The sequence below is a fragment of the Hypoxylon trugodes genome (genome assembly GCF_022578975.1).
Source record: "Hypoxylon trugodes strain CBS 135444 unplaced genomic scaffold F4822scaffold_2, whole genome shotgun sequence".
Classification (NCBI taxonomy): Eukaryota; Fungi; Ascomycota; class Sordariomycetes; order Xylariales; family Hypoxylaceae; genus Hypoxylon; species Hypoxylon trugodes.
The window spans coordinates 2,673,111-2,694,517 of NW_026250017.1; the positions used below are offsets into that span (position 1 = coordinate 2,673,111).

General features: G+C 47.4%; 7 protein-coding genes and 1 pseudogene across 8 annotated transcripts; 4 read left to right on the forward strand and 4 right to left on the reverse strand.

Moving 5' to 3' along the window:
* Positions 1–117: 117 nt before the first annotated feature.
* On the reverse strand, positions 118–1,696 carry F4822DRAFT_441467 (Caleosin related protein-domain-containing protein; the record flags this gene model as incomplete). Its single annotated transcript, XM_051462871.1, has 3 exons — positions 798–1,696; positions 466–768; positions 118–410 (listed from the first exon to the last, which is right to left on the reverse strand). Exons 1-3 carry the CDS (start codon positions 1,381–1,383, stop codon positions 118–120), a joined length of 1,182 nt encoding a protein of 393 aa, XP_051318306.1. The 5' UTR covers positions 1,384–1,696.
* F4822DRAFT_391334 (NAD(P)-binding protein) lies at positions 1,686–3,529 on the reverse strand. The gene is made up of 2 exons (XM_051457111.1): positions 2,909–3,529; positions 1,686–2,721 (listed from the first exon to the last, which is right to left on the reverse strand). Exons 1-2 carry the CDS (start codon positions 3,289–3,291, stop codon positions 2,010–2,012), a joined length of 1,095 nt encoding a protein of 364 aa, XP_051318307.1. The 5' UTR covers positions 3,292–3,529; the 3' UTR covers positions 1,686–2,009.
* A 774-nt stretch (positions 3,530–4,303) lies between these two features.
* F4822DRAFT_391336 (MutT/nudix family protein) lies at positions 4,304–5,836 on the forward strand. The gene is made up of 5 exons (XM_051457112.1): positions 4,304–4,660; positions 4,717–4,751; positions 4,823–4,970; positions 5,123–5,273; positions 5,370–5,836. Exons 1-5 carry the CDS (start codon positions 4,619–4,621, stop codon positions 5,606–5,608), a joined length of 615 nt encoding a protein of 204 aa, XP_051318308.1. The 5' UTR covers positions 4,304–4,618; the 3' UTR covers positions 5,609–5,836.
* Positions 5,837–6,696: 860 nt separating this feature from the next.
* On the reverse strand, positions 6,697–6,792 carry F4822DRAFT_t39 (annotated as a pseudogene). The gene has a single exon. The product of its transcript is annotated as a tRNA-OTHER (tRNA).
* A 416-nt stretch (positions 6,793–7,208) lies between these two features.
* Positions 7,209–8,475, forward strand: F4822DRAFT_425739 (uncharacterized protein; the record flags this gene model as incomplete). The annotated part of the gene is made up of 4 exons (XM_051460402.1): positions 7,209–7,332; positions 7,423–7,495; positions 7,585–7,969; positions 8,035–8,475. 4 exons carry the CDS (start codon positions 7,209–7,211, stop codon positions 8,473–8,475), a joined length of 1,023 nt encoding a protein of 340 aa, XP_051318309.1.
* A 1,908-nt stretch (positions 8,476–10,383) lies between these two features.
* Positions 10,384–13,617, forward strand: F4822DRAFT_131903 (SNF2 family N-terminal domain-containing protein). The gene is made up of 3 exons (XM_051452723.1): positions 10,384–11,088; positions 11,136–11,615; positions 11,667–13,617. Exons 1-3 carry the CDS (start codon positions 10,573–10,575, stop codon positions 13,164–13,166), a joined length of 2,496 nt encoding a protein of 831 aa, XP_051318310.1. The 5' UTR covers positions 10,384–10,572; the 3' UTR covers positions 13,167–13,617.
* Positions 13,618–16,265, reverse strand: F4822DRAFT_131874 (subunit 17 of mediator complex-domain-containing protein). Its single transcript, XM_051452722.1, has 2 exons — positions 15,881–16,265; positions 13,618–15,815 (listed from the first exon to the last, which is right to left on the reverse strand). The coding sequence occupies exons 1-2, from the start codon at positions 16,156–16,158 to the stop codon at positions 14,069–14,071; spliced, it is 2,025 nt and encodes a 674-aa protein (XP_051318311.1). The 5' UTR covers positions 16,159–16,265; the 3' UTR covers positions 13,618–14,068.
* A 1,447-nt stretch (positions 16,266–17,712) lies between these two features.
* Positions 17,713–20,949, forward strand: F4822DRAFT_391344 (6-phosphofructokinase). The gene is made up of 4 exons (XM_051457113.1): positions 17,713–18,934; positions 18,990–19,457; positions 19,513–19,600; positions 19,679–20,949. The coding sequence occupies exons 1-4, from the start codon at positions 18,218–18,220 to the stop codon at positions 20,773–20,775; spliced, it is 2,370 nt and encodes a 789-aa protein (XP_051318312.1). The 5' UTR covers positions 17,713–18,217; the 3' UTR covers positions 20,776–20,949.
* The last annotated feature ends 458 nt before the right edge of the window (positions 20,950–21,407 follow it).

Here is a 21,407-nt window from a genome sequence, read left to right on the forward strand (position 1 = left end):
TTATATTGATTGTGATCAAATACCTCCATTCTAATCCATTCTCTACACCTTGCGATTAATTACCAATTTAATCCATCGACCGTTTTATATATCCAGATATAGCTGATTCTTTGTCTTTTAATAACCGCTCTTCTTCCACCAGTGCGACGGCCTGTCCAATGAAGTATTCGCGAAGTTTTGCACAGCCAAGATCAAGATAGCAAATATAGCAATAACAGCAACCACAAATGTGACTGGTCTAAATCGTTTCTCGTTTCCGTGCACGTATCCTATTCGTTTACTGTCGACCTCCATTTCATGTTGGTATTCCTCGGCTTTCTGATAAAGGAGGCTACCATGGAATGCCGCGCGAATATCGTCGCTACTCATCACGCCGCTGTGGGGCCACAAAGTAAAGTACAGGGTTGACCCTATACGTTGATTCAGCGATTGAGACTCACCCAGCACGAAGATGGCTCAACTTACATTCGATGATGGCAACGCTGAAATAATAGAGATTGAATACAGGCTTCTGATAACCCAAGAAACTTAGCATGTCACGAAAGAACATGCCGCCTTTACCACTGCTGTCGTATGTGGAAAGGATATTTTCGCAAGGGCTATTAGGCCCCGGGTAACTCTTTTCGCTATGCGATGTGTGGCTATCAACGAGGGTATGGTCGTACCGAATTCGAAGAGATGGATCGGGTATATATCCCTGACAGGTCGGATACGAGAATATGGCGTGAGATACGGCCATAGCGAAGCAAGATGATCGGATTCCCCATCCTAGAATCCCTATTAGTAGATTATTTCACCTTCAGAGCTAGCTTGAAACATGCCTAGTTTCCTACATCCTCTGTACGTATCTCTAGGCCAAATGATTCCATCGCGATCGGTGTCGAAATATTCAGCATTTTGCCGTAACATGCGTCCAGGTTCATAGGCGGCATTCGAGACGCCTCCCACATGCACTACCTCCTGTATAGGCGCTTCCTGCTCCGGAGCCACTTGCCTCGTATTGGCGCTGGCGTTGATGCCATTGCGGAATTGAGCCCTCAACGGTGATTTCTTTGGTATAGGCGCCTTATTCGCTCCAGCTGCGCTGCTAATATGCATTATACCCTTCCCACCCGGTCTTTCCGGTAGAGGCTTCCGATGAGTTCGTGCTGCAGCAGGATCAATCGTAGCGGCCCCACTTGCTCCGGGCGCAGACGACCGCCTTCGCGCCGGACCTAGATTCGCATGCTGGGCCGCTGCGACTTCGACAGGAGTATGACTCGGCGGACGATTTGTCGATTCATCTTGTTGGTGTGCGCTTAGCCTACGACTCTGAGGATGCTGAGGATGCTCTACATGTTCATCCAATGATTTTCTGCCTGCATGGGAGTACATCGCACTCATTGTGATTAAAGGTTCCTCTCAATTCAGGAAGTACGAAGTTGATGGGAGCCTGAGTGTACAATTAAACGCAGCGCCCCTCCAATAATTTAAATCCATCTCCGGTAAGCTAGCCACCCCTTCATAGGGAGTCGCGCAAGACTTTTGCCTGTCATGATTCATAATTCTTTCCTAAATATCTTAAAACAGCCTTCAAGCAAGTGGGGGTTTTAGTATCAATCCGTCGTCGTGAAGTCGTAATGATGACACGCACGACTACAGAATAGCGAAATGGCATCGTCAGATTGAATATCTCCACAGCCGGTCACTTTCTAGCGGCCATTCTACTACACCACTAGATGATCTAGTCCCGACAGCAAGCATCCTAGCCCTTGACTATCGTCAGAATAAACTCCGGCCAGAGGATCTCCAATACTAAAGAAATAATGTAGTATAAATTTAAAGAGAGTAATCGCTGTAGATCCAGATAAAGAGGGATGGAACCTCATAAGCTATCCCATTCGCCAATCGCGAAACGCCTACAATATCCTCTCTGAGAAGCTAGTTGGTAGCAACTCGGCCAACCCACGAACCATTGTGCAACTCTAACAGGCCCAATCACCCTTCGCGCATCTTCAATACAACCTCACTTACAGCCTACCGCTTCGGTTATCCTCCGTAATCTTCAAGATGTCCTTAATATTCTCCGGCTGCACTCTCTCCCACAGAGTCCCCAGCCCCTTTCGCAGACCCTTCTGCTCCTCGAGTCTGAAGAACTCCTCAGCGGACCTAATGCGATTAGGATGAATTTCATCCATGAGCTTATAATTCCTCTGCAGAACACCTTTATTACCACCTGAGTGCCGGAACAAATTCCAAAACCCAGAGAAATTCTCCCGAATCGTCAAAGTCGCCGGATCATTAAGATCCGCGTTATAACCCGCGGGGCCCGACGGGTCAAGTCCAAACCCCTTACCGAAGTACTCATCAAGCGAGACATCAACAAAGCGCACCGGATGTCCAGTAACCTTTTCAAAAGCACGCGCTAGCTCCGCGCCGCGGATATGGTCGATAGCGACCTCGAGATCGAGACCATTGGATAGTTCCGGGTGGTCGAACAGCCACTTGACGTAAGGCCCGCAGTCGTCGAGCGCCACGTATGTCATTGCGCCGTCGCCGACTGGGAACCGCCAGGTTACTACACCGTCCTCGACGGATGGGCTCATGGGCGTGTTCTGCGAGATCACCATTTCGAGGTAGGGTCCTGTGGTGAAGAGCGCGGCTTTCATGCGCGATTGGTTGTCCTTGTTTTGTGATAGAATCCATTGCCCGATGCGCCCCTTGCCGTCGTAGTGGCCACCTCTGCGTGATTGGTGGTTAGCATGGCCGTGGTGTATTGCTTAGTGGGAAGGGTAATAAAACTTCGGTGCTTCTTCCGATGCAGGATTGTTGCTTTTAGGGAGGTGGGGACAGCGGGTAGAGGGGGACAACCGCTAAATATAGGGGGCGCAGGTGACAGGGATCAGCTATATTAAACATGACAACTCACCTGAACTCAGGCCTATAGCCACCCTTCTTGTACCCATAGTCCAGGTTCCCAAGGACGAAAAACTGTACGCCTTCTTCGATAGCAAGTTCATACGCGCGAATAGTCCAAAACATCTCAGTTTTCTCTCCTGAGTTGAAGCCATCGAGGTTGACAAAGGCGCCCCAAGCACCATGGAAGGTAGCGCGCAGGTCCTGTTCTGAGGCAAAGGTACCGATGACAGGTTCCACAGGCCCGAAGGATTGCAGCTTGCGGAAACGGGCGCTGGAGGGGGTGCGGGTGAGTGCCCGGACCGTGTAGTCGCCTGATTTGACTAGGTCTCTCACTATGGGGATGCCCTGGGCGCCCGTGCCGCCGATAACTGCGATGAGGCGAGGTGCTGACATTTTTCGGGAGAATAGGTAGTTAATTGGTTTCTATTAAACAAGGCAGTGTAATTGATTTGGGTGTTTGATGTTTCTGATTTTGAATCTCGTCTCTTCATCCCGACCTTTCAAGCTTCTTATATTCCTTCTGAAGTCCTCGCCGTCGACCTACCTTTTACTCTTTGGCCATACAATAACATAGCTTGAAAAACGAGTCCCTCAATTGCTACACATGTAGTATTTTACGATTATTCTATCGACAAGCCACCATCATCAGCCATTGGTACACAAAATTTCCGACACTCCTAATTTATCAAGATACACAACTAATCAATAGGAGTAGGAATATTAATCAATAATCTTTAACATAGAGCACTCTAGATGCTTTTGCTCAGAAATTTAAACTAGAATCTTTCGTTGTCGCCCAGACAGACTTGGATGATACACAATCCTATCCATCATATTGATTACTCATCTATACCCAAGAAGCAACCATGACGCCATGGAGTAATTTAGATCAGTAAACATAAATTACGTGCATAGTAAACTATACTAAACATGAAAATATTAATATAGGGATGTTAACCAAAGTTTAATAATCTAAACCCAACCGTCATGCCCCTTTTTATACAACCTTATCCTAGAAGTTCTCGAATTTTTCGCATAGCTGCCCGCCTATTACCTATTAAGATCCCCTACCCTTATCCTAGAGGCGAATGTACTTCGGCGATTGAACAACCAACCTACCTGCATATGTAAATTTATAGGTACCTATTATCCCATATATACATCGCATCTAGACGGTCATAATGACGTTGGTGCGTACGGAGGTTATGCCAGGTTCCTTCCATATACTTCTAAGGTTCATATTAAATACCTAATCAAAATTGACTGAAAAACCTAGACTCTATCTTACGATGGTAACATATTATGTCGTTTTCGCATTCTAGGATACCTATGCCCAGGTACCTATTTAATAGGCGACCCCTTTTTGCCTGCCCCACACCAAGCCCCTTAAAAGGTCCCCGCACATCTTCAGAAACGCAGCCATTTTACTAGGACGAGTCTAAATACCACACTACACTTTCATTATACGAATGATGACAATGGGGACGCAAATAGGATAATAAATAGGAAAACTAGTGATGAGAGAATAAAAAAGTATTTACTTCAGTACCGTAATATGTGTTATCCCTCCAGATGTTCCACCTGACAATTTCAACGCCAGCTGTCGCACAGCTGCCGAACTATCGGTGACGCCAATTGGTTTTCCAGCCCGAGCTGCATCACAATTTTCTCCTAAGACAACTCATACCCACGAATTGAAAACAGAAATTTACAACCAGCTATGTCATTCGAAAATGCTAAGGTTCTGTCTACAGAACTGCTCGTATGTATAACCCTTATCCATCTGATTATGTCGATTTTCTAATACCGTACTCTTAGGCCAATCGCGATGCTGTGTGGACCAAAATGGTGAAGTAAGCAGCGGTGAAGCATCTCTTAGTGAGCTTCGACTTGTCTCGCTTTACTAATATCACACTTCCTCTAGGCTGACTTATACTGATCCGAAGAATCAGAAGCGAACATGGGAATCGGCTGAGCGAACAACAAGGCCTAAAAACAGCGATATTGATGGTGTAGGAATTGTAGCCATCCTCGAGAAGCCAACAGGCCCCGAGATTATCCTCCAAAAACAGGTATGTAGCTAACTTCCTTCTATACACTTCACCAACCTATAAGGCTTCGTGTCGGACATGCGCGAGCCGTTGTACTACCTTAAGGGGTATGGTCACCGCTTGTGGAAATGATCTACATATAAGGAGACATAGTCAATACTTATTCGCAATAGTATCGAGCACCGATCGATAGAATTACGATCGAAGTTCCAGCGGGCCTTATCGACGAGGGTGAAACAGTCGAAGAAGCAGCCATCCGGGAATTGAAGGAAGAGACAGGTTATGTGGCCAAGGCCGCTATAACTTCGCCGATGATGTTTAACGGTAAGCTACTCTCTCATATCTACGGGTGGTCAACGTCTTAACGGGACCTTCATTACTTCGGAGAAGATTCTAATGATGTGCTAACGCTGAGGCTAGACCCGGGATTCTGTAACACCAACTTGCGAATGGTTCATGTTACTGTTGATATGAGCTTGCCTGAAAACCAGAATCTCCAACCCGAATTAGAAGAAGACGAGTTCATTGAGGTTTTCCTTGTTCCGCTCACAAACCTCTATGACGAATGCAAGAGGCTCGAATCAGAGGGTTGCGCAATCGACGCTCGGGTAGGCACGTTCGCCGAAGGCATCGAATGTGCCAAGCGATTCAAGCTATAAGTTTCGCAACTACCGGGTCTCTAGATTCATCGCGACCCATGCGCTCTTACGGCCTCAGATGGATTGGTGGCCATTCCCGGCACCCCTTCCATTGTATACCCCACATAGACTTCCAAATACCCCGTCTCATAGATTGCGCTTAATAGGGGACATTCTACAAGAGTAATGATAGAAAATTTCTCATTCTACAATAAATAGAATAATTAATTGAAATCAATCGACAACAAATCCCTACCTTTGCTACTTTCCAGGTTGTACACCTACACTAAACTTGGTGATGCGGCTCTAGCGGTTGGTTCCATCCTATGAACATCCTATGAACACCATATGTACCCATCTACGTAGGTATCAATTGCAATGCAAATGCTATCTTTAGCGCTAAGGCTTAAAATCGCGGGGTACCAAATACGTATAGTATAATCCATTTAAACGTTGATTTAAGGTGGATGTTTGGTGACTACCTCATGTACGAGGGTTAAAAATAGAACCGGAGGTGTTAGAATGTGGGGCGGTCGGGTTTGATAACTACTTCCGTCGCCGACTCGGTCCGGGTGGGTAACCGAAATTATGCCCGATCGACTTCCATTAGAATGCGTGGGTATGGTATGGGATGAATTATGATTTCTAATGATCGTGTTGCCTAGGATGGTAGGTACGAATTAATATGAAGGCGGTTGGTTGATTTAATATTCTCAGGCGCGGGAAAAAAATAAATAAAGTTGGCTAAATATTGTGGTGGAAAAATTGAGGAAACGATTTAGTACGGGACAAGTACATAGGTAGGGTGGGATATACAAGAAAAAAGTAGAAATTTATTTGATTACAAAATGGTAGGAAGAAAAGTAGGACGGAAGCAAAAAAAAAAATTTGGTCATTGGCTATTTCTATGATATACCCCCTGGTGCCAGCCTATGTCCTCTGAGTCCAACTGATCATGGGATACCAATCCTAGACAAGGAGGTCAATGATAAACGCAAAGTTGTCTATATGTTCTCAACCCAAGTGTCGGTATGTATTTGTCTCCAAGCTGTATATGGGCCCTAGTTGTACAAGGGAGTCTTGGATCCGTCCGACTAGAAGAATTCAGATGACCTCTAGGGGAATCGAACCCCCGACCATTTCAACAGCCAGTTTCCCGGGAATTGAATTTAGAGTGTCAGCCTATGACCATTCAGCTAACAGCCAATTGTTGGGAGTAGGAACATTAATTATGATTTATATGATTAAAGCAGTCCGCGTCCAGTACTAAACGCGTCGAGTACGCGTTGCCCAATTAGCATCTAACGCATCTACATACTGCACTGTACATTCTACGGGGAAAGATCAAGGAAAGAACATTTCTACCTTGCCACCTGCTGAAATAATACCGTGAACTAGTTCCTACTACACTCTCGCCTCAAGCATACAAAAAGTTCTACCACTTTCTCATTTTCTTTCTTTCTTCACCACAACACCATTTTCTGGCCTAGGATTTCCGTGTCGCTATCCTCGTCACCCAACCACATATTATATTACCTCGTTATTTTTACTACGCGATTGACAATATCTAGCTTGTTAGTTCCCTTACATTATTGTATTCCCCCAAACCGAAAAATTCATCATGTCTAAGAACATTCCACGTCTGCACCTCCTCTTCTTCGAGGGGTTTAATTACGGTCTCCGATGGGAGACAAAGCCCAAGGATGTCGCTCTTGATGATGGCGGTACGGTGAAGAAGTGTCACTGTATGTAATTTTCAGAACTATTTATTACCTCCGATTAACTTCGAGGGTGGAACTACCAATTATGACAATTACTAACACTCAGTTCTATAGTTCTCCTCCAGAATCCCTACGCTTTTCACGTGGCTAAGGTCTTATTCAAGGGCTTGAGGACGGCCAGACCACCGTATGTAATTTCCAGAGCCTCTTCTTAACACCCCCGAGATGTTGAAAATGGTTATCTAGTATGACAATTGCTAATTCCTAATGTCATAGTATCGTTAGCATCGCTCTGGCGGATATTTACGATTTCGTCACCGAGAGAATTCACCTCTGCCGAGAACTTGAGCCCCGAGAATTTTTCACGAGAACCAAGAATTGTTTCGATTGGTCGCGAAAATTCTCCGACGAGGCTTTCTACGCTAGAGCCCTCTTCCTCGACACTGCCGTGGTCTTTGCAGGGATCAAGACTCCTAAACAGCCCTTGACCGACGCCTTCGATCATTTCAAGGACCTGTTTCTAGAAGCGTACCTAATCGAGCACAGCAAAGTCCTACTCGAGGGAGTGAAGGTCTCCCCCGAGACTATCGAGCAAGTTAACGACGAAGTCTCTGCCAACCTGGAAGTACACGAGAAATACTTCCCATGGGACCTCACTCACGTAAGTATTCCTTTGCCATATTCCCATATAATAGTAGAATACTGTTTGCTAACCTATTACTCTAGCCGGACGCATTGGGAGACGGTCAAGACAAGCTCATCCCCTGGAAGCAAGCCGACCAAATGCCCGAGGAGGAAGTAGACTTCTCCGCCTTGCCGGACGAAGAGCTATTTTTTTACGACACCAAGTGCAAGTCGAAGCGCAGTGATGCGTTCCTGGGTGCGGGCCCATCTAAGGCTTCCGTAGCCAGAAAGGGCAAGGAACCTGTCAAGGTAGGCGCTGTACGTGAGTACGACGCCTTCCGCGATTACCGAGACCCGGCTGCTGATGGCGATAACGGCGGCGACGAGGGCGTTGCTGGACCCTCTGGCCCGGTAGGAGGAGAGGCGGGAGACGACGAGCCCGGAGAGGTGTCAATGGGTGATGCCTGGGTGGAGGACGAGGTCCTTCGCGTCAAGAAGCTGAAGATCGCGGAAGAGAAAGAAGAAGAGGAAGAGGAGCTATAACTTTTTTTCTCCAATTGGTATTGAGAGTTCTTGCCTTTTTTTATTACATGGCTATGTCATGGACGGGTGATGAATCACCTCTCTTCATTAATTGATAATTGTGTATGAACTACGTTTCAGATTCGTGCTGCGATATATTATATCACGCCCATACCACTTATAAATGCGGTTCTTTTGAAGTAGATAGTAGGACGCCGCTCACAGCGGGCAACTACAATTGCCTAAGTATCGTCGTCATTATTTTAGCCGAACCCATTACAGGATCAGGCAGAGCAAATGTTGATAAAAGACTTAAGTGCGGCTTCTATCAAGAAATTACTTCCTGTAACAATTTTGACCCTGCTAGCAACAAAAAATTTTACACGCTCAATCCTAATAGTGTAGTTCATGCGTTTATCTCGTAGTGTATGTTCCTGTCGTTCTACTCAACAACAAAACTTGGTAGGTGCTAAGGAGTAGAAAACATTGTGGGATGTGGGACTTGGAGGCACGGGAATATGGGAATCTTCTTGGGGCGAGGAAAGAGCAATGAGATACGGTGTGGGCACGAATAGGGTTGAATTGTAAATAGCTGTTACAATCTTTACTGTTAGTGCGTACTGACAAGAAAAAACTTTTCGGCCATGCGGTTGAAATAGGAAGCCACGATAGATACATGGTGTTATCTTATGGCGGGGCTTTTTATTTATTTTTTTCTAGAAACGAAGGTTGGAAGGCACGGCGTGAATGTACTATAGGCAGCAGTCACATACTATTCTATGCAGTAGGTTCTTTAGTACTGTGTGACCAGTCAAATCGATATATGACAAACATCAATACGAGTAGCAATAGTCTATACTAAAGAAGGTGCCATGAAGGTGCCATAGAATAGAAGAATCAATATGTAGTAAATTCTATATATTATGTAATTCAATGCTTAAGAACTTATTTCATACACCTGATTATACCTACCTAGGTAATTGGGTGGTGCGTGCCTTTGGTTGATGGGATGTGCCTGCCTAGGTAGGAATTGGTTGTGAACTTTTGCACGCCGACCCCTTATACACTGTAGTTTAGGTATCGTACCTTCCATAATTAAGCAGGAGCTTGCAACCGCCCGCCGAACAGTGAGAAATCTACGGCGCCCCACAGTTAGAACAGACCACAGATAAATGTCAACAATGGCAAGAGCACTGTAGAGCGTGGAATCACCTAAGTAACAACGCCGGGCCCGAGTCAATATTTAATTCCCTCCTTCCACCGGCGTTCCTCTTCCCTTCTTTCTCTTCCCACCTTACCATTTTTTCACTCCTACTCACCATTGTGTCTGGAGGTTGGTCCTACAAAAGCTGCCTTCAATCGGCGACGCTTCTTTCACTTCTATTCACGCATTGGCTTTTGTCTATCCTCTTTTCTACCGGCGTTTACACCTTATGGTGTTTTGATCTATTTTTTTTCTTGTCGGTGTCGCGTCACCTAGACCTGACGGCGATTCTCAAACGAAACCAGACCTCATTCACCGCTACGGCGACCGCACCCGAAGCAGTCATGGCGCCCTCGCTCACTGACACGCTGAGGGAAGAATTCCAGTCGGCGAAGGATACCCTTGAGAGAATTAAGGGTACGCCAGAGGCTACCCGTGAGAAAGTTCAACAACTTACCAGCCTTATGGACGATTGTCGAGACAAGCTCGAACAAGCCAAAAATGAGGCTAAAGAGGCCAAGAAAGGTATGTGCCATACATAACTGGTGGTCTTCTCTCTTCTCTTCTCTTTTTTCTCTTCCCCTTCCTTAATTACGTGTTTCTTTTGCAGTCGCGACCAATAGTCAATTTGTTACACGATGGTAATCGCACGCCGTCGCAACTTTCCCTCCTTATCCCCCTAGCTTCGTACCTCCCTCCATAAACCCGACCCGGACTCAATTCGGCGATGGCGAACGTACTGAGTGGCAAGTGTCACCATTGCCATGCATCGGCGCTCTAGTCTAACGTCGCCGTACTGTTGATTTTCCTCTAAATCATTGACTGATCTAATGATATGTTCCGCACAACAACTCGGCTAATTTTTTCCCTATCACCTAGGTCTTCATACTAGCGCCCAAGGCTTGAATTCGAGCATGGCCAACAGACTGCCCGGCAAGTATCGGCCCAATCTAACTGGTTCGACTGGCAGCAGACTGCCTGGAAAGGGCAGCGCGCCTGGAACCTCTTCTAACATCCTGTATGACATCAAAAAGCGATCACACAGTGACCACGCCGGATCGTCCACGGACTCCTCCTCTTCGGTTAAGAAGGCCCGCCACAGCTTTGGTGGCACTAAGCCATCGGACCTAACGAGCATGGTGAACGCTCTTGGACCCGCCAAGCCTAAGCCGACCGGCGGTATGGCTAGTGCTGGTTCGACTTCCGCCGAGTCGGCTAACAAGTCCGCAGACAAAGGGCTACCCGACGGAGTGCTCTCATGCACCTTGTACCGTCACCAGGAGGCTGCTCTCCAGTGGATGAAGGAGAAAGAGCTCAACAGGAAGAATAAGGGAGGAATTCTCGCGGATGAGATGGGTCTTGGTAAAACAGTTACGACCATATCCCTGATGCTCAGCCACAAGGCTGATCCCTCTTCGCCCGGTGTGAAGGTGAGTGCTTCGAATCCGTATATTGTGATTATTGCTAAGTATCGTAGACAAACTTGATCGTTGCGCCCAATGCACTCCTCAAGCAATGGGCCGAAGAGATCAAGAAAAAGATCTTGCCGCGGCACAGCATGAGTGTCTTTGAACACCACACACGAAAGGGATCATGGGAAGTCCTCCGCAAGCACGATGTCGTGCTTACAACCTACGGAAGTCTGATGTCTGAGCTCAAGACACTAGAACAGCTGACGAAGAAGACCGATGGCAAGGATCCGGACATCAGCGACGACGAGCTCACCCGCTGCTGTCCTTTGCTTGGCCCACACTGTGTCTTCCTGCGCGTGATTCTTGATGAAGCCCAAAACATCAAGAACCGTAAGGCTAAGTGTGCGAGCGCCGCCTACCTTCTGAAGGCCACCTATCGATGGTGCCTGACAGGTACGCCTATGCAAAATGGCCCCAAGGATCTCGCGTCCTTGATTCACTTCTTGAAGATCGCACCCTGGTCTAGCTTCGATTTGTTCTCTGAGGTAAGTTAACCATAAAACACATGGGATTTCATAGCTAACCATGGAAAATAGAACTTCAAGGTCCTAGAGCCCAGAAACCGTGGCTCTGAGACTCAATGTCGTGCCGCAGAGATGCAGTTATCCGCCATCCTGAACGATATTACGCTTCAGCGTAATATGCGTACGAAGATCGACGGAAAGCCAATCTTGGACATGGTTCAGAAGGTCGAGGTAGTTGATCACGCCGTGTTTGACGAAGTCCAGCGAAAGTTCTACATCGACCTCCAGCAGAACTCACAAATCGAGATCAGTACCTATATGGATGATGGTACAGTGGGACTGCGTTACCAAAAGATGAAGACGCTTTTTCTTCGACTCCGACAGGCATGCTGCCATCCTCAGCTGATTCCTACCGATGGATTCGCCGGCGAGGAAAATTTTGATTCTCGAACAGCCGGAGCAGCAAAGCGCATAAAAGAGGACAGAACCAAGCGTATCATTGAAGGTAGTGATGCCTTCAAGTGTTCCTTCTGTGACAAGTCCATCAAGATCAAGTCACCGCATATCATGTCTCCTTGCGGACACTCACTTTGTGACAAGTGCATTGACGAATTCATTGAGGAAGAGTTAGAGGAGGGTCGCCGTGCGGACAAAAAGAAGAATATGTTCCGTTGTGTCAGATGTGTCAACGGCACTAGCCATGCAGGTCCCAAAGGTTCCGAGATGACCTCCTTTGATGCTATCCAGGCTCTGTACGACTCCCGAAAGGCCGATAATGCGCTCTTAGATGCGTTGCCGTTAGGAGATGGAGCCAAAAAGGAAGCAAAGCACGGCAAAGGCAAAGCCGAACATCATGACGAGGATGAGGAAGACGGTGATAGTGACACCGACGATGGAGGTGATTGGGAAGACGAGGTCGATGACGATACAGGTATGAACGTCGTCCAGAAGCTTCGTGAAAAGTCCAGAGGCAACCAGCAGGCCCGTGAGCACTACATGCAATATCTCCATGAAAACTGGAAACCCTCGGCAAAGGTGTCCAAATGTGCGGACATCATCGAGGAGGTTCTAAAGACCACGCAGGAGAAAGTCATTGTCTTCTCTTCCTGGACCTTTTTCCTCGATCTCATCGAAGTTTACATCATTAACCGACTGAAGGTTAAGGTTACCCGGTACGATGGCAGTCTCTCGGGTAGGGTGCGCGATAAGCGCATTCACGAATTCAATAACGATCCGGAAGCCAAGATTATTTTGATGTCCCTTCGAGCGGGTAACGCGGGTCTGAACCTCACAGTTGCTTCCCAAGTTATCATCATGGATCCCTTCTGGAATCCTTACGTCGAGGACCAAGCAATCGGCCGCGCCTATCGAATTGGGCAGACGCGTAAGGTCACTGTACATCGTATCCTAGTCAAGGGTACAGTTGAGGACCAGATCACCGCGCGTCAGCAAGAGAAGCGAGACGTTATCGAGAGTGTAAGGGAAGGCGAAAAGTCCGGTGCTATCCGCAATGCGAGCACCCTTACCGCAACTGAGCTGCTTGGACTCCTCATGGTTGCTCCCTCTCTCTGATTCTCCTAACTTCTTCGATCTTCGTCCGAGTGTGAGGTTTCTACTGATGGTGGCGGTGAGACGGATTGAGGTTAGACGGGGCGGATGAGTTACGAATCGACGCAGCTTGGGCGTTCGGTGTGTAAAAGTGTTTTTTCCCAGAGCACTCGTTGAGAGTTGCTTCATTGTTTGAGTACTACAGAATTGGCTTGATTTCACGACCCTAGGATCATATCGTATCGCCAGTCTGTTAAATAGATATAATGATTAAAAAATTTCTAAAAAATCCCTTACGCGTTCGGACAGCTTTTTTTTTGAGTTGCTCAAAGTTCTGATATGTTACGTTAAGGTTCATTCGAAAGAATAAGATGATTAGGTCGGTAGATCTTTGCCGAATTGCTCGCACCGTTTGCGTATAACTTAAGGCCGTTGCGTAACTATCGTGGATTCCCAAGTGCTGTAGACAGAAGCTGCGCGAAGTATCGAGGAATAGCCCTGATTGTGCGCTAATTAGCAAACACGTTTTTTTATCACAATAGAAGGGGGTTCATTAATTCTGATTCTTATTTGCCTAACTAAACCTATGCTATTCAGCTAGCCAGACAATCGAGTAATTAGCTACTCCAATACCCTCGATTGGACAGCTATATAAAAGCGTTGATGATTTCGATCCATCCAAAGAGCACATTGTAGGTTCTCGATAAGTCGAGCACCTACTACGGTGGGCAAGCTACATTGGGGTCCTAAGCCCATGAGCAGCCAGGGTTAAACCTAGACACACCATCATGTCCACTCTTTTCACTATCCTTATCCTTTTCGTTACCTTTGTCTTGGGCCGGCTCCTCCAGATCGTGCAACCAAGAAAGCACAGAAACCGGAGGCCACTGTCGGTCCCCAAGATCGTCATCGTCAGTAACGGCTTTCTAGGTCGCCACCACGTTGATGCCCTCTATGGTGGAACTCTTCTGCATAACCTTCAATACGAGTGCCGAAAGACTCTCGCCGCTGGCATCACCACTGCCCTGTCTGTCCGCTCGCCATGTCCAGGTACGACTGACGATATCTTTGCCGGCTAGCCACTGGGCGTGTAGGCTCAGCATTAACCGTCCATCCTGGTCCTCCGTAATCTCGATTCGCGCTTCCTTATCATCGCGGTCCGAAATACCGGGGCCATTAACCGTTTCAGCCCATGAGATGTCATCGCGATCTAGTTGCTCTGATATCTCCTCTATAACCTTTGTCACTACAGCGCGAGCGGCAGCCTGTCGGATATAGTATGCAGCTTCCTTCGCGTTAGGATAGGGGTCTCTAGTAGGGTCGGATGGTGGATACGAGGTCTCGAGGGGATTCGATACCCCGTTGTTTGCTCCGTTTGTTCCTTGGTATGTATTATTAAGATTCTTATTCTCGTTTCCATTAATCTGGAAGGTGAATGGCGTCAAGGAGACGCCGAAGACAGTGCCTATGTACGGAACAATTACTATGCGGCTTCGTACGAAAAGCCGCGTCTCCGGCGTGATGGTCAATTCAAAGGTGGACTCGAGGCGACCGACAAGGTGATTAATGAAGTTGAGTTCCATCTTTTGATTGCGCCGGGTTGAGGTATTATGAAGTAATGCTGGGGGAAGTGGTTGGGAGGCTGATCTGCAGGTAGCTGTAGATATACCAACGCGCTGAAGTAAGGATACTAAGTTTTCCAGGAAGTCGGCCATAGTCTTGCAGTTTTTCGTGTATTCAGAGTGTGCGATCACCGCGCGGAGAATAGCGTAGGGTTGGTGCATCGCTACGCGGCTAGAGGGGATCTGAGCCATAGTCCGGCGTCTATGGTAGTTTTGTCTATGTCCTTGGTATAGAAGGAATTGCATGTAAACGTAATGCGTGGTACACGCACAATCAACAACGGATATTCTCTCGTTCAAGTTATCTGGCTCGGAAAGGTCTTCAAGGGTGAAAATGACGTCTGTCTCTTCATCCTGTTGCCAAGTAACATTCGAGGAGTTGGAGTATACACTTGAAGAGAGTAGGGTGCGTGCTTCTCTGTTGATCTCATACCAGAGCTCCTGGTGAAAAGCGGTATTCCTGGCTTCGAGCACTCGGTCTGGTAGTGGCGCATCGTCCGATATTCGTCCAGGTAGAGGCGACTGGTCTACAATAATACCATTCTTCTTTGTAGTAACACGAACTCTTTGTGAGCCTTTACCAACACGGCCAAGGTCCATACGAACGGTTCCATCGTCGTTGCGCCTTAGTGGGGCAAGACTCCATTTCCTGAATTCGGGGTTGGATTCTGCAAAGCCGAACATGACACCGAGTGTATGCGGTTCCTGCGGCATAGAACAGACAGCCCAGCCTCTCTCGCTAACTGAGAGGATAGCGTCCCAATATTTCGTTTCCAGCTCGATTTCCTTCTCTAGCTTCTCGGCAGCAGCCACGACGGAGTCCACCATATTGTTGACACCCATGAGTCGCCATCCTGTGGACACAACAAGATCATCCTGTTGGCGCGTTTCTGTAATATTCGTCTCGCTCACCCTGGAAGCTCCTAGCGTACCAAGGCCTACTCGTTCTCGCAGCGCCGTCGAGAGGGTGCTAACCGCATCTTGTGGCTTATGTTTAGAGCATAAGAGGGAAACGCAATCGAGGGCTAACATGGCGGATTGATGCGCGAATCTGGATGAGTGCCGTTAGCATAAGCTACCATCGGTAACCACCTCCTATCGACAAAGTAGACTTACTCGATGTTCTTCAAGAATTCCTCTCGCGCGCCTACAGCATATTTGGTCTTGTCGGTATCTACCTCTTCCTCGTCCTCCTCGTCCTCTTCCTCGGGCTCTTGTGTGTCGATGGTACCAATTTCCCCAGCGGCGATCTCCTCGCGTAGCTTAGCTTCGGTTACGTTGCGAAAACCACCACACTCTGCGTTGACACGCGCGATGAATTCGCCAAGGTTTTTCGGTTTCTTGTCGCCGATGGGCCAAGGTCGCAGGGAGAACGGCGTACCCGGGGACGTCATTTTGATATTATTTCTTCAGAATTATCAAAATCCGTACGTATTCTTGCCGTGATATAGCATCGGGAAACAAAGGGCGAAGCCATTCGCATATTAAATGGGAAACAAAGTTGTTGAATTGAAATGAGTACAAAGTATAAAGTACCCCAGCTCCAGCCTTAAGCTTTACGCTTAGGTCGCACCCACTGGATCGGCGATGGGGCCGCCCAATTAGCACTCAGATTTTTAAAGTTGCCCCGCTGGTACCTGGGTACGTACCCAACACCCTGTAACTGATTAAGCTTCTCACTTCTTGCCGCGAATATCCAATTCACTCGCATTCCTTTCTCTTCATCTCAAAATCTTAAAGAACGCCTACATCTCCCTATCTTATAAATAAAAATCAACGCCAGACAATGATATTGTTTAAAGGCAGATATATGGACCATGCGATATTAAAAAAACGTCTTCCTATGCAAGAGCCAGCCCGTTATAAGTCCTATTCGTCTCCGAGAGGGCAGCTCCGAATAACATCCAGCACTTGCGCAAAGCGCCGCTTTTCGATGTGCCCAATCTTCAACGGACTATCAGATACTGTCGCTTTCCAAAGTTGAATCCTTACTAATTTTGAATCTCGAGAGCCTCGTCGGACGATCCACGTTACTCAAGCGCACCTCTAATTTACATCACAACAGCTAACGTTGTCGTTGAGCACAACACCCGTCGCCAGTGGAATTTTTACGAGTCATTCGAGAATATGCGGCCTGAGCGTTCTATCATGCTATCTCATACTATTATCAGAATCCAGCATTGTGTTATTCGAGTCTGTGTTACTACCAGGTCAGGTTGTCGGAGCTCGTCTCGAGAAGCACTGTAACAGCAACAGGCTTCAATATAGAGCCGAGCCTATCGGATAGTGCTTGATACAACTACAGGTCGCATGGAGGACGGAAGCAATAACTACCAACCAATCTATCCTCGCGCACATCTGTCGAAGGTACATGTCTATTCTGCGGGAATTTCAATATACGTATTGAAAGTCCGGTGTCTTTTTTTAACTAGTAAGTTTTATATGGCTGGTCAACAGCTTCAATGTTTACTACCCTTTTGGGATTGTCATCGTTGACGCTAATTTGACTGCCGTGTCGTGTCGTGTCGTGTCGTGGTAAGTTATGTACCTCTCTTCACCTTCTAGGTACAAGGATGTACCTCAAAACCAAAGTATCGGAACGCCTCTCATTCTAAATCCACCCAATTGTCTACATAACTTCGTATGCTCAGTCACCGCACTTCAACTTAGATACTATATCATAAAAAGATTTAACTCCTACTAAAATACTATTTCTGCTTGCAAATAGCAAAAGGCTTAATGGGGTAAAAATAACTCAGCACTGGGCACTCTGGGTCTAGCCTCATCATGCTCAGCTGCATTGTGATATAATAGGAATTGAGAGTACCTGATAGGTACGAAATCCGGACTAGTGAGGGGTTTAATGGTACCTCCTACGTAAGAGGGGTCTATAAGAAAAAGAGCGAGTGGTGGGATCCTTTTAGCTCCCCCGCACCGATAATTGATAAGAGCTTTCTTCACCAAAAATTACGTACCTATAGGTTATTTTTTCCTTCTAAAGGAATGACATACCTTATACCTCACAATTTTAATGCAGGTGAGAGAAGGAAGGTAAGCCGTCCTTCCTCCTTTTTTTCTGTTTTTTCCCTCGTCACATCACATTCTCTGTACTACAACCTACGAAACACGAACCAAAGACGGTTCGTTCCCTATCGAACTACATATCTATAGGTATCTCCTGACACCCTTTTTGCTCGAGGCCATCCCCGTGGGCTGATTCGAGCTCGAAAAGAACGCATCGGACGGCTTCGCTAGTATATTACCCCCTTACTCGTCCTCACATGTAGCTCAACCTCCGATCTCAACCTAAGATACATTGACTGGACTACCACCCATAGTTATCCAGTAAAGCTAGAAAGCTCCTATCTCTACATATATCCCTCTCTTCTACATATCCAACTTCCATATCCTTTAAAATATTATACCTTTATACGCTTCCTCATATCTATCAACATGGCTACGCCGAAGAAGAAGATCGCCGTCATGACCTCCGGTGGTGACTCGCCGGGCATGAACGCAGTCGTACGAGCAGTCGTACGAATGGCCATTCACATGGGGTGCGATCCCTTTTGCGTCTACGAAGGTTACGAAGGTTTAGTTCAAGGCGGAAATTTCATCCGACAGATGGCATGGAATGATGTCCGAGGCTACCTCTCCGAAGGTGGTACCCTCATAGGCACCGCCCGATGTATGGCTTTCTACGAACGCCCAGGTCGTCTAACCGCCGCTAAGAACATGATCCTGAACGGAATTGACGCTCTTATCATCTGCGGTGGTGATGGTTCTCTTACTGGTGCAGACAAATTCCGAGCCGAATGGCCTTCCCTAATCGACGAGCTCGTATCGACCGGTCAGCTAGAAGCGAAACAGGTCGAACCGTATAAACATCTCAACATTGTAGGGCTCGTTGGCTCCATCGACAATGACCTTTCCGGAACCGACGCAACAATTGGTGCATATTCGGCTTTGGCGCGTATTTGTGAAATGGTAGATTATATTGAGGCAACCGCCTCTTCGCATTCGCGCGCTTTCGTTATAGAGGTCATGGGAAGACATTGTGGTTGGCTCGCCCTAATGGCAGGTGTGGCTACTGGTGCAGATTTCATCTTTATTCCGGAGAAACCTAGGGAGGATAACTGGCAGGAGGAGATGCGACAGGTCATCAGAAAGGTAAGCATTCCAAGTTTGCGGCGCCTCGAAATGAAGCTCGTGCTAATGTCACCAGCACCGTGACTGGGGAAAACGTAAAACCATCGTCATCATCGCAGAAGGTGCCCTCGATAGACACGGAAACAAGATTACGCCATCAATGGTAAAGGATCTTCTTGCGGATAAACAGGGTCTAGCTCTCGACACCCGCATTACAACCCTCGGCCACGTCCAAAGAGGAGGAACAGCGGTGGCGTATGACAGGATGCTCGCTACATTACAAGGAGTTGAGGCTGTCAAAGCTGTACTAGAGGCAACCCCTGAGACCGAAACTTGCTTCATCGCTATCACCGAGAACAAGATCGTTCGCAAGCCTCTAATGGCAGCCGTACAAGAGACCAAATCGGTAGCTAAAGCTATCGAGGCCCAAGATTTCGACAAGGCCATGTCTCTGCGCGACACCGAATTCTCCGACCAATATAAGTCCTATATGATGACTACTACTATGGGCCTTGATCAAGACATACATCTAGAAGTCAATAAAGTAGGTGGAATATCAATATTACAACTGCTAGTAACCGGAACTAACACCTTTATAGAGAATGAAGATTGGGTTTATAAATGTTGGAGCACCCGCCGGCGGTATGAACGCTGCTATTCGTGCAGGTGTGGCTTACTGTCGATCTCGTAAGTAGATCCCACGTCCCTTAACTTATAGAGTAGAAAAGGGGCCAGAGTTCCAGAGTACTAACAGTAATGTTACAGGTGGACACGAGCCTCTCGCTATCCATAATGGTTTCGCTGGCTTTGCAAGGCATCACGGCGATGAGCCTCTCGGTGCCGTACGACACTTCGACTGGCTTGAGGTTGACGGCTGGGCGAGCAAAGGAGGTTCGGAAATCGGAACGAACCGTGAACTCCCCGAAGAATCCGGGATGGAGCTGATCGCCAAGTTAATTGAGAAGTATGAATTCGATGCCTTGTTCCTGATCGGCGGCTTTGAAGCCTTCCATGCGATTTCACAACTACGCAAGGCTAGGTCCAGGTTCCCCTCGCTTTGCATTCCCATGACCTTGTTGCCAGCGACTATTTCGAACAATGTCCCGGGAACAGAATACTCTCTAGGCTCTGATACTTGTTTGAACGAGCTTGTTGCATACTGTGACAAGATCAAGCAATCCGCTTCAGCCACCCGAAGACGAGTTTTCGTCATCGAAACTCAGGGTGGCCGATGTGGATATGTGGCGGTCCTAGGAGGGCTAGGTGTAGGTGCCAGTGCGGTTTACATCCCAGAGGAGGGTATCAGTTTGGAGATGCTAAACGCAGATGTCGGGCATCTAAAAGAGGTTTTCAGAAAGGATAGGGGTCAATCACGAGCAGGTCGATTGATCCTTGTTAATGAGAAGGCAAGCAAAGTCTTCTCCGCTAAGCTCATCGCGGACATTATCCGCGAAGAAGCTCACGATCGGTTCGAGTCTCGAGACAGCATTCCGGGCCATGTTCAACAGGGTGGTGTTCCGTCAGCAATGGACAGGTGTCGTGCTGTCAGGCTAGCCATCAAGTGCATACAACATCTCGAGAAGTACGGGCCTAAGCCTCAGAAGACACCCGAGAACATCACCAAGGATCCTCTAAGTGCATCTGTTATCGGTATTAAGGGCGCGGACGTGGCATTCTCGCCCATGGAACAACTAGAGGTGAACGAAACCGACTGGAAGAACCGCCGTCCGACGGCGGCTCAGTGGCTGGATAACAAGGAGGTCGTAGATATCCTTGGTGGGCGTCCGACGTACCCGTTACCAGAAAAAAGCCTGGTCGGTCTAACGGCCAAGGACGCGAAACGCGGGCTGATTAAGGAATAAAATGGCTACTTAAGGGGACGGATGGGCGGCGGGCTGGGTCGGGGTTTAAGGGATAGAACATTGGCGCATTACCTCAGGTAGATAGATTGGAACGGTTATGCGTGCATGATTATGAGCATTCGTTCGGGAATAAGGTTGAGCTTTGACTTATCAAAATAAATTCATTACTCCGAATATCCAGCTTTCTGTTACGTGCCGCTTCTTATCGGCTTTGTTCTCCGTACTAGGTAGATGATCTACGTGGCTTGAAAATGTCTCGCCAGTCCCAGAAACCTACCTAGGTACCCTTCACGGACCGACATGTCAGTTTAGCATTCAACCCACCTAGTTATCCGAATAGCCGCAGTCGATGAGCCGGCTGCTTTACAACAAGATGTCGGGTGCATGCCAAGGTAGGACCATCGTGATCATATCGTCTAAAGTGCCTCAGCGTCTCCTTTCTTCCAAACGATACTCGTATCGAGCTATTATCGGCAACATAATGTAGGACTGATCGTAGAATGGTATAGAATAGTAATGTGCGTTTTTATCTAATATGTTATGTAAAGTCCTACCAGGAGTTCGGCTAGTATATCCCGTCATCGTCGAACCTCAATACCGGGAAGTCAATTGTAACACTGCATTCCCCCTCA

Excerpts from the sequence above, each read along its gene's own strand:
- F4822DRAFT_131874 (XM_051452722.1), bottom strand. The coding sequence starts at position 16,158 with ATGACGTCCCCGGGTACGCCGTTCTCCCTGCGACCTTGGCCCATCGGC. Across the intron at positions 15,816-15,880 it reads GAATTCTTGAAGAACATCGA|ATTCGCGCATCAATCCGCCA; the intron begins GTAAGTCTACTT and ends GCACTCATCCAG.
- F4822DRAFT_391334 (XM_051457111.1), bottom strand. The coding sequence starts at position 3,291 with ATGTCAGCACCTCGCCTCATCGCAGTTATCGGCGGCACGGGCGCCCAG. Across the intron at positions 2,722-2,908 it reads GGCTATAGGCCTGAGTTCAG|AGGTGGCCACTACGACGGCA; the intron begins GTGAGTTGTCAT and ends CCAATCACGCAG.
- F4822DRAFT_391344 (XM_051457113.1), top strand. The coding sequence starts at position 18,218 with ATGGCTACGCCGAAGAAGAAGATCGCCGTCATGACCTCCGGTGGTGAC. Across the intron at positions 18,935-18,989 it reads TGCGACAGGTCATCAGAAAG|CACCGTGACTGGGGAAAACG; the intron begins GTAAGCATTCCA and ends TAATGTCACCAG. Across the intron at positions 19,601-19,678 it reads TGTGGCTTACTGTCGATCTC|GTGGACACGAGCCTCTCGCT; the intron begins GTAAGTAGATCC and ends GTAATGTTACAG.
- F4822DRAFT_131903 (XM_051452723.1), top strand. The coding sequence starts at position 10,573 with ATGGCCAACAGACTGCCCGGCAAGTATCGGCCCAATCTAACTGGTTCG. Across the intron at positions 11,089-11,135 it reads CCTCTTCGCCCGGTGTGAAG|ACAAACTTGATCGTTGCGCC; the intron begins GTGAGTGCTTCG and ends TAAGTATCGTAG. Across the intron at positions 11,616-11,666 it reads GCTTCGATTTGTTCTCTGAG|AACTTCAAGGTCCTAGAGCC; the intron begins GTAAGTTAACCA and ends CATGGAAAATAG.
- F4822DRAFT_391336 (XM_051457112.1), top strand. The coding sequence starts at position 4,619 with ATGTCATTCGAAAATGCTAAGGTTCTGTCTACAGAACTGCTC. Across the intron at positions 4,661-4,716 it reads TTCTGTCTACAGAACTGCTC|GCCAATCGCGATGCTGTGTG; the intron begins GTATGTATAACC and ends CCGTACTCTTAG. Across the intron at positions 5,274-5,369 it reads TTCGCCGATGATGTTTAACG|ACCCGGGATTCTGTAACACC; the intron begins GTAAGCTACTCT and ends CGCTGAGGCTAG.